The sequence below is a fragment of the Prosopis cineraria genome, unplaced genomic scaffold (genome assembly GCF_029017545.1).
Source record: "Prosopis cineraria cultivar Desert tree isolate PC_DT_omini unplaced genomic scaffold, ASM2901754v1 PC3, whole genome shotgun sequence".
Lineage (NCBI taxonomy): Eukaryota > Viridiplantae > Streptophyta > Magnoliopsida > Fabales > Fabaceae > Prosopis > Prosopis cineraria.
Window position 1 is genome coordinate 23,097,065 of NW_026555334.1, and position 10,589 is coordinate 23,107,653.

A 10,589-nucleotide genomic window follows, 5' to 3' on the forward strand; every position below is an offset into this window, starting at 1 on the left:
TTTTTTTTTTTTTTAAAATCTCTTTTGGAATGTCCCCATACTGTCAATTTCGCCAAGTAAGAAGATTTGCATTCCCCACTCATCCAAGGAGCGAGCAAAGCATGTGGAAAACATCACCATGGGCAAAATGTCGTCTCCTAGTAGTGTTGAATGTGTTGTTCTGGAAAATAGAAAATGGTAATGCTCGTTCCCAGCTTTTTCTATTAGGAGTATTAATTAATATTAGGCAATAGGGTTGTATGTATAAATTATTCTGTTATGTATCTGGATATCTTGAAAAGAAAGAAAAAACAGATTCATGTCCCCAAGAAAGTAATCTTTTACACAACTAATACCAAAATAGTGGCGCACCAATCAATTCCCTACCAGGTTGATTTAAATCAACCATTATGTAAATAGAAAATATGTATATCCTTTATTTCCTTCGGCCAAGTTGGACAATAAAAAGTGAAAAAAAAAACCGGTTTTTTTTTTTTCCTTGAGAGGGGGCAGTGAGAGAGAGAGAGAGAGAGAGAGAGAGAGAGAGTAAAAGTGCACATAACTTGTATCTCTGACACAGACCATAGAGCAAGGCTTGCAGAAGCATAATTTTGCACTTGTAAAGAGTGAAGCTACAAGTTCAACGAGCAAGCAACCACTGAGCAGCACATGAAGGCATCATAAATGCATCATCCTGGATCTCCATGGGCACAAATCATTAGCTACAAAATTACACAGGTCTAATGAATGAATGTCCAAGCTTCATTTTCCAACTTCGTTCCAGCTTGTATGCATTTCTAAGTTTGATTTCTGTGCACCTTACCTTACCTGAGGCTTTTTGGTTCCTTGAAAGTAGTTCAAAAAGCTTTCCACTTTCTATAACCACCCCTACCTTCAATCCCACCCCACCCACCATGGGCCCCACTTTAACTTCTCTCTTTTTTATGAGCCAGCACGCCGAAATTCTTAATCACCTAGCTACTCGGTTTTACTACACCCTGGAGCTTCCACCTACCAAATCCTGCTGAAGCAAAGGCCTGTTGATGAAATGTTAGATAGGAATCATGTTTGAGACACCAGAAATAATGAAATAAATACAAAAACTGCAAGAAAGATTAATGAATACTTCCCCTTTTTGTAGCTAATATCAGTTGCTCCAAGCATAGGCAATAATATAAAAACTATCACACTTCAGCATGACATATTTATTTATGCATGTATGTCATAGAATCCTAATTTGTAAACATGCACACAATCCACCTCCATAGTCCAGTCAAAGACAAGCCAAGCCAATCCATCTACATCGGGACTACTAGGACTAAAGGATCTACGAGGAAGTTTCTTCTAGCCTAGTCCCAAGAAATTGAAATGACTGGGATTTATATGGCATCTTACCATACATCACATGCTCACCTCAACCACCAGGCCAACCCCTGTTCCAAACCACTTTTACTACTCATGCTTATGCACATATGAAGTACTATTTCATCAATAAATGAGGACAACCTGTAACCAGACTTTATCAAACCGGATTTTAAGGCACCTTGTTGCATAAACTAGTTAAGCACTAATGGAAGTACTCGCCCATGGATAATAGTACAGAATAGGCACGCAGGCCAAGAATTAAAGCGAGAATGAACTGCAGCATTATCACTTTTTCTGGATGAGTGTTCAACAGGGATAAACACAAGCAAGTTGACTCCTTGAGTCTCTTTAAAATTAATTTTTCTATGAAAGTCAGGTACTAGATGGGTGGTTGAAATGAAAGTGAAAATTTGTTATTGGACCATATCACACAGGGAAGTTTCACTTTGATTACCTTGCCTTATCTAGTTAGCCCTATGCAACTAAGTTCATTGCAGGGATAAATGGTTTTTGATGTTTATGGCAAGGTATCAATGCTTCGTTAACAAAAAAATTTTAAGATCTAGAGTCAAAATTTTGGATAAGATTGATGCCTTAGGAGATTTTAGTAATCATTATGTTCCTTCTAAGTGTTGAGCGTAACCTCTTAGTGAACAATATTCCTAAAAGTCTAGTTAATGATAGAACATAATGACATTATTCAATTCATGTAATTAATCCCATCTAATGAGATAAGGGTTCTTGTTGTTATTGTTGGATGTGTGGTTATACAAGAAAGATAAAATCTCTATCTGTAATGATCATATAATTGGACAAGTTAGCATGGCATCTATTGAGAAGAAAATTGTATACAATCATTTAAGATGGTTTGTTCATATGCGAAGAAGGCCATCAAAGGCGCAAGTAAGGAGGGCTGAGCAGATAATCTTTAGCCCTAAGGGGAGAGGTAAAGGGAGACCACGAAGAACACTCAAGTAAATCATAATCAAGATTTCCTAGTAAATGGTTTATCGGAAGAGGTAATTTCGTAGCTGACCCTACTTGGCGAGATAAGGCTGCTATTATTATTGTTGTAGGGTTGAAGTTCTAGAGTAACAGAGCTTCAAACATAAAGATATAATCCTCTATACTTGAAGCTTATAGAATTGTTTTGCACCAAATTTGTTTTAAAATGTGGCTTATCAACTTATCCACATAGTAGTTCTAATATTCACACAGCAAGGGAGGTGAATTTTAATCACAAGACTAAAAGGTGATCTCTAAACACACCTTAACAACTAACTCAAACAATTTAGCAACTAAGAACAAAATTTATAACATGTTGACAAATCAAAGCTTCCATATACTAACTCCACAACTATACTCAAAATTAAAAAACTAGCTCTATGCATTTAAAATATAGAAATGTTGGTAGCAGGTGAATTAGAAATGTTCTGTTGATGCAAAATTCCGCACTGATTTTTATTGACTACAAGATGTCCCTTAATTCTAGACCAGAAAACATCTACTTTTATTATATAGTTACCGTTGTTGAAGAGCTGTTTCAGTGTTCAGCTTCTGAAGCAGATACTTAACCAGATGTTAATGTGATATCATTGACACAACATTTAACGTACACAAAGGCTACAGCTACTGAAGTTCCAACCAGAGAATATAAGCTCCAAAAGAGCATCATTTCATCATCTATCATGAAATTTATAACTGCCTACTGCCACCTAGTTCTCACCATCACCCAATAAGACAAGCCCATTATGACCTCTGATTACCTTATTAAAAAAACCTAGCATTAATTAATAAAAATATAAAAATAATTAAATACACACACAAACACTAACTAAACTTGAGATGCATCACTTGTTAGTTAATTATCATGTACAAGGATAATCCCCTTTAGTTACATGCTCTATAAACTAAACATTGTATATTAGAATTGAAATATCATTAATAAATAAGTAAATAACAGATAATTATGATTATATACAGTTATTTAATCCCAGAAGAAAACATCACTATCTGCCGCTTTGTAAATAATATAACCTAACCTCATTCCAAGATTTCCCAGTAGCCTCAAGCAGTGCAGCATTGCATGTCTTTAATTCTACAGAAGAACCAGAGAACATTGAGGCCGCCTCTTCCCATCCCCTGTTATGTCCCATACACCTGCCAAATACCCAATGATAAATATATATATATATATATAACTATCAAATGCAATTTTTCGTATCAGAATGAATTTAAAGATATTAGCTTTGCAATAAAAAATTAAAAAACAAAATAGACTAGCGTCAGAGAAGTTTGGATGAATTGAGCTTTCTAGGAAAGAAACTTTGTGTTTCATTTAGAAACAAGGCTAAGATGTCAATCATCTAATTAGGATGAGAAAACAGACCACATTTAATTACCACCAAAGGTTCATATTGAGTTCAATCCTGTATTGAAAAAGATGAAAGTAACATCTCATATAGACGTTTCAAGTGCCATGAAACCAAGTGCAGTGTCCATAAGGAAATAAAATGTTTAACTCCATTGACTGTTAACATCAACGTATGATTTATCAATCACAATAATTATAAGATACATGTGATATAATCTCAATCATTTGACGCTTTGATTACAGCCCTATCATTTTTTGTGTCCATGGTTTATCCACATACTGCAAGGCTGAAAAAGAAAAGAAAAAACTGAGACATCTTTCTTGCTTAGCCGTAATTGTCAATCTCCAGTCTCCGCGTTCCAGAAAAGAAAATAATTTCAAACCCACTCTGAAAAGGTTGCATGGTTAAAGATACTCACATTATAGTAAGTATTTCATCCCTTGAATATTTACAAATAACCTTTTGAAGGTGCTCTGCCGTTTGTCCATCCATGGCTGCAATTGAATAAAAACTAGAAACAAAATGAACTTCAGCTTCTAACAATTCACGCACTTGTTCTTGCATTATCTTGAGGGTCTCCTTAGTTCGTGCTGCATCACTGCACCAAAGAATTTGATAGAGTTTCAAAGACGAGCTACAACAAGCAAGTTCTTTATAGTTGCTTCCAGTAACAGTCAAAGAACCACTGCCATAAAATTCCTAACCTAGACAAGATAAGTTCGGGAATCCAACCCAATTGTTGGAGTTTGTGAGAAACTTTCAGGGCATCCACCTGCCCAGATTTACTCAGAGGCCGGTCATGATCTGTATAAAGTAGATTTTCTATTTAGAAGCAACACATCATACTTTCAAAATTTTGAAATGGGTAGGTGTCAGGCCTAGGCACCAAAGTAAAACATTCACACGCATACTGAAGTTTGAGACTTTATGCTTAGCAAAGCTCAAAAGTGGGAAAACACAAACTTACGATTTGTGCAAACTTAGAAGCAGAACATTTGGGTTTCCAATTCTATAATGGAATTGTTCCACGACATTGAGCACCCTAACAAAATGCCCATAGCGGTGCCATGGTACGAGAATTTAAGCTCAACAAATCCAAAACATGGGACAACAAATAAAAGAAATTCTTGCTTGTTCCACTAGAAAGCATAATTTTTTGCTTCTAATCCTAAAATGGGAATGTTCACACTTCCCAAACAAGTCCCTAAAAAGCACTAATTCTGACAGATGTATGACTTGATACAGAAACCGATGCATGCACAAGAGGTGATGTTTAAATGCAGTTCGAATGATCATTTGTCTGGCGTTGGTTACTATAGTATGAGACTTCAAGTTTGGAAAGCCCCAAAACTCGGAAAGGAAACGCATAGCTGAAATTTTTACTAGTTTCACTTGAAAGCAAAACGATTTGCCCCCAATCCTGAAATGAAGAGTGCTCCAGCCACCTAGAGTTAAGCATTAAAGAAGCTCCACACATACATGGTACAGTAATGCAGTTTCAACTGTCAAGTCTTGGATATGTATCAAATTCCATAAGGCTAGGGTTTGAAGCATAGGAGCTTCATAACCAAGCACCATAACAAAAGTCCATTTCCGAACGCAAAATTTCGGGAACTGTAGGTTCAGCAAAATTCTTAGAAAAGGAACAAAGCGAAAACTCCCTAACAATTTTAATCGTTTCCCATTAGTAAATACCCCGGAGCGATCGATTTTCCCAGGAACTCTCAGCATGTCGAAGCAGAATGAGGCGGCGGGTAACGGACTCCGACAAGGTCTGAGATGGAGATTTCCGGTCGGAGACAACTTGGCCGTCCTGTTTCTCAATAATCAGAGAGGATTTGGCGCGAAAACGGTGGCTAGGGTTCCGAACGCTGATTAAACGACGCTGATGATGAGGACAAATGGTTGGTGAAATCGAGGAGCTGTAAATACAGGAATAATGTATATCACTCAGCGCCACATTCATACTGCTTATCTTCAATCACCGTCTCAGAGTCTTGAACCTGGAGTTCTGATGATTATCTACGTTTTTGCTGTGTCTGTTTGTGGTGCGTACCGTGGAGGAAGAAAAACCTATCTGTCTTGTAACTCTTCTTTCGGCGTTGCGTTGCGTATATGCCATTCCATTAGCTTCCAGATCACAGAGGAGAGGATCGTCGGCCCAAACGTGGACATTTTATTAAAATTTTATCTACATGATAGTAAATTTTCTGCCGTAACTGGAGACCAATTATTCTCTAATTAATTGCTTGTTTTGTCACTGTTTGTGGTTGGAAGACCAATGAGGCTGTGAATTCTTCACGTAAATTGACAATTCCACTCCAAAGCATACACTAAACTATACACTAGAGGAGGAGCAAGAAGCGAGATGGTTGTTCCTGTGCCGTTCGTTTTCATTGTATTCGGGCTACGGCTGTATGAAAGTCTTCCGGTTCAGTTCAATTCAATCTAATTTGAGATGATTTCATCCGATCTTATTCTTATAAGCACAAAAGACTAAAAAGATCAAATTATTTCTTTAAATTGAATTAGACAGGAAATTAGATATCTGGATCATTTGATTTAGTTTAATTTTATTAATTTATTTAATATAATTATAATTTATTTATTTTTAACAAATGCTTCTAGTGTAATTGATATTAAGGAGATAATTGTATGAAAATTTATTAAATTTATTTTTTAAATTATTGTTGTAATGTAGTGTTGTTGAAGTTTGTTGAACATTGTTTTTTTAAATTTATAAATTTAAATCATTTGAATTGTAATTAAAATATTTCTTTTTTATTGTTAAAAATTATTTTGAATTTATTATAATTATAAGTGATTTTATTATTTTAATTGAGTTTATTAGATTGAAATGAATTATTACCTATCATAAAAAAAATAAAAAAAATTAACTAAGTGAGTACCGAACTAACAGAACCAATCTCTTAATATTATGAACCAAGTTCGATTCTATTAATTTTTGAGTTATTATTGAATAAAATCGGATCACAAGTTACCTAACTTAATTTTTTCATAAAAAAAAACTAAATTTTAAATTAGATTAAAATTCAACGCCGTTCAATCATTTATGCAGCGCTTATTGTATCTATGCGGTAGACTCACTGATTAGTTGTTTCTCTAAGCATTGTCATCGAGAAGCGTCCGTTTTTTTTTGCCCCCCTGCTTTTTGGGGCCAACATTGAGTAGCTTTCTTCACTACAAATACTTTTTTCTTTTCATAATAGTAATGAAAGCTTGAAAGTTCTGAACTAGCTACTTTTTTTTTCTTTTGCTCGAAATATTTTAAATCTTTGATTCAGATTAATCCACTCAATAGTTGTGAGCACTTTTTTAATAGAGAAAATGATGATAAATTTTTTTTAAATTATATAAATGGTAATCTAATCTCTCAAAATGCTATAATTTTACTAAAGTGTCAAAAGACTTCTATATCAATAAATTTTAAATTAAAAAGACAATTTTACTCTGATCAACATGCTTTGATTTCTTCTTTAATTCTCATAATTTTTTAATAAAAGTTGTTATTTTTTAAACAAAAGTTGTGATTGGGGTTTGTTAGTTTGAAAACTTATTTTTCAATAATAAAAATTATATTTAACAAGTTGTAATTTTTTATTCAATTATTGTGTTTCACAAAAAAAAAAAACATTTTTAAACAAAAGTTACAATTGAGACTTATTTTTCAATAATAAAAATTACACTTAACAAATTATAATTTCTTGTTCAACTTTTACGATTTACAGAACAAAAATTGTAATTAAAGCTTATTATTCTTAATAAGAGTGAAATGATTTTTTTACTTTAAAATTTATTGACACAAACATTTTTAAAAACTTCAATGAAATTATGACATTCTAAGAAATAAAATTGTCATTTAAGGGATTTTATTATATTTTTCCTTTTTAATACTTTGTTTTTCGGCCAAAGCATAAGTCTCACTAAAAATTTGAGCAGTTGGAACCTGGGACCTCTTTAGCCCGTTGATTCATACCAAAATGGGTAAATTGTAAAATGTTAACTTGTACCATGCATTGTTCTCTAATAAATTTGGTTAATAAATTAGTACAAATTTGCTCCAGTTTATCTTCTATAAACAATATCCAATTTGAACCCCCAATTCGTCTTCACTTTTCTTATTAATCGGCATGTGAAATGGAGTTATATGCAATAACAAACAGGAGCGTGACACATTAACTATGAAAATTTATAAACTGTCATATTAATAATTTTTTTCGTTGATTTATTGGTAAATTAAAAATGATTATGACAATAGTATCATTGAATGTCTCAAAACAAAGAGAGAGCATTTTCCTCCACGTTTTAACAATGAAATGATATACATGAGGAAGAAAAACATATAGAAATTGCAATGGCATTCATCGCCCATAGGGGCAATTCTCTTCAAAGTAGACTTTTTTTTTTTCCTTCTTTTTTTTTGGGTAGCGGGAAAAACCCAGCAAATATGAAGATCGATAAACTGTAAAAGTTCCTCAGATGTTTGTAATTATTAAATCCTATAACTTTGTTTTTTCAGAAACACTCAATCATGTGTTCACTTGTTATAGAGAGTTTGATAATAATTACTTTCAAAACTGTACGTACGTAGATTTTCTCATCACCATGCTCTGTAGATGTTCTAAAAGAAAGAAATGGAGTCGTAGACCTGCAACTATGGACCATCATTTTCTTCTGGACTTTCCATGATTTGTTTCAGAATGTTTTCTTCCTCTGCTTCAAGATTCTGCATGCTCTGTTCTAATTCAGACACCAACTCTGGACTGAAGATAGAAGAACTATCCTCTCTGGATTCACATTCCTTCTTACCAGCAGCCATTAAAGAAGAATAGCTTCCAAATTTTGGGGTGACATAAGATCCAGGAGAATAGATACTACCAAGAGGATGAATCCATTCTCTAAGACTAGCAATGACTGGAACTTCAAAATTACTTGATGATGGCACTCTCAGTGATTCTAGCCTCTTTGCAATAGCCTTTCTCTTATTTCCCTTCTCAATGTACATATCATCATCTTTCTCACTTGGAACTACTGTCTTATTAACTTGTATTATATCTGAACTGTTATTATCTTTGATGGCAGAATCTTTATCCTCAGTATGATCATTAGTTGTGCTGGATGAAACAGACTCAGAAACCAGAAGGTCCATGGTGGTTCCTGAAGAACAAGTATCGTCTTTATTATTATCAGTAAACCTGAGGGACTTGGACAACAATAGTTTTCTAACCAAATCATCGTATTCCTCCACTGTGTGAAAACTCCTGCTTCTGGAGTTCAAGTCATACTTATTTCCTTCAATTAATTCAGATCTTTCAGCTTTAGAGATGAATCCAGCACTGCTGAGCCAAAGCTCATTGGCCAACTCATACATTTTCTTAACCCCAGATGAATTTTCCTGAGCAAGAGAGGACAGAACATGCTCTGGGAGAATCAGATGACAGCTTTTAGATCTCCCATCACTTTGAACATCACTAACAATTTTCTGTTTGTTCCCTTCCTGTTCGTCTTCTTCTGGACTCAAGGACGTGTCCAACTTGTCAGTGGCTTCAGAACTGTCATGAGTAGCCAGTTTTGAGGGAGCATTTGAACCAAAACTCCTAGAATGCAATACCAGTTCAAAGTACTGGTCGCAGCTACTATGAGCAGAATTGATTATATCTTCCAGCAATGGAATGCCACTATTAGATTTGGTTCTCTGCGTCCCCTGGTTTCTCTCTTCATGTAAACTCAATGATCTGGCTATAACTTTGGAAGAAATGCATCCCATGGCAGGCAAGAAACTGAAGGCACACCTGAAATGGTTGTGTTGTAACAAATTCATCAACCATAGGGTACATAGTTGTCTTTTAATGCAAGTAATTAGGATTAGTTGTATTTTAGTTCAACAGGCAATAGGGTTAGATCATTTTGAATGAATCATCACTATGTTCCGGAGTTTTTCCCTCATTTTCCATCACCAGATCGTCCAAGTGTGTGTGAGAATGATCTTAGAAAACATCAATCGGTGTGAGTTATTTTTGGGTAAGAAGATAAATCTCTAGAAGACACAGAACATATCAAACACTGAAAAGGCAAAAGAAGCAATCAAAAGTGATTCATACACAAGAAATTCAGGAGGGTAATTCTTACCAACACCTGGTGTGCACTGTGCAGCCTCAAAAGTCTATATCTGCAGATAATACAGAACTGAAATCTCAGAGTTTCTTAATCCCCAGAAACACAACAGAAGAAAGGAACACTTTCACTTTTTAGCCATACCCAGAAAGCAAAATCCAGAGTTATTACACTTTGAGGTATCCAATCCAAAAGTAGTGGATCATTTGACAGCTGAAAGTGACAAGGTTTATGATGATAAGAACAGAACAGCCAGCACTGTGTCCTCAGACCTCGGCTCAGTAAAATAAGGTGTTGATGGAACCATAGAAACATAATTTAGATTTAGGATGGTGGCACATGGCTCGATGAAAGAACCTGAAAATGCTTCCGGGTTTTCCGGGAAAATATGATAATGCAGAAGATGGGCATGGAAAGAGTGAGAATAGAGTAATGAAGTTGAAACCCGGCAGCGCGTACAAGTGATTTTGAGATTTTAATTTGGTGAAGATGGAAGCTTGGGAAGAGGAAAGAGTCAGCATTGGAGGAGGGTGATGTGAATGCAAAGACATGCTATTATGTAAATATGATTTGTTTAAGCAATATGTTGGTGACTGACAAGCTGGCTGACCCCAGCATGGGTTGAAGGTTCAATCTTTGACAATACTCACCAAAATCCCTATTAAATTATTCACATGTCTCTCTCCAGGTAAGAATTGTGTTGAAAAATTTTAAAAATTAGGTGGAGTATGAGGA

At 34.9% G+C, this 10,589-nt stretch overlaps 2 protein-coding genes across 6 annotated transcripts; both read right to left on the reverse strand.

Annotated features, from left to right (window-relative positions):
- Positions 1-235: 235 nt before the first annotated feature.
- Positions 236-6,023, reverse strand: LOC129305957 (uncharacterized protein At3g52155, chloroplastic). Of its 5 annotated transcripts, none has more exons than XR_008592087.1 (6): positions 5,415-6,023; positions 4,424-4,523; positions 4,138-4,317; positions 3,387-3,504; positions 808-1,016; positions 236-673 (listed from the first exon to the last, which is right to left on the reverse strand). XR_008592087.1 is itself a non-coding variant. In XM_054946197.1 (5 exons), the coding sequence occupies exons 1-5, from the start codon at positions 5,683-5,685 to the stop codon at positions 954-956; spliced, it is 732 nt and encodes a 243-aa protein (XP_054802172.1). In that variant the 5' UTR covers positions 5,686-6,023; the 3' UTR covers positions 236-953. The 5 variants fall into 5 exon arrangements, 1 of the variants encoding a protein (XP_054802172.1); XR_008592085.1 differs by having other exon boundaries at positions 236-701; XR_008592086.1 differs by having other exon boundaries at positions 803-1,016.
- A 1,942-nt stretch (positions 6,024-7,965) lies between these two features.
- Positions 7,966-10,360, reverse strand: LOC129307097 (uncharacterized). Its single transcript, XM_054947963.1, has 3 exons — positions 9,999-10,360; positions 9,870-9,909; positions 7,966-9,532 (listed from the first exon to the last, which is right to left on the reverse strand). Exon 3 carries the CDS (start codon positions 9,505-9,507, stop codon positions 8,395-8,397), a length of 1,113 nt encoding a protein of 370 aa, XP_054803938.1. The 5' UTR covers positions 9,508-9,532; positions 9,870-9,909; positions 9,999-10,360; the 3' UTR covers positions 7,966-8,394.
- Positions 10,361-10,589: the final 229 nt, after the last annotated feature.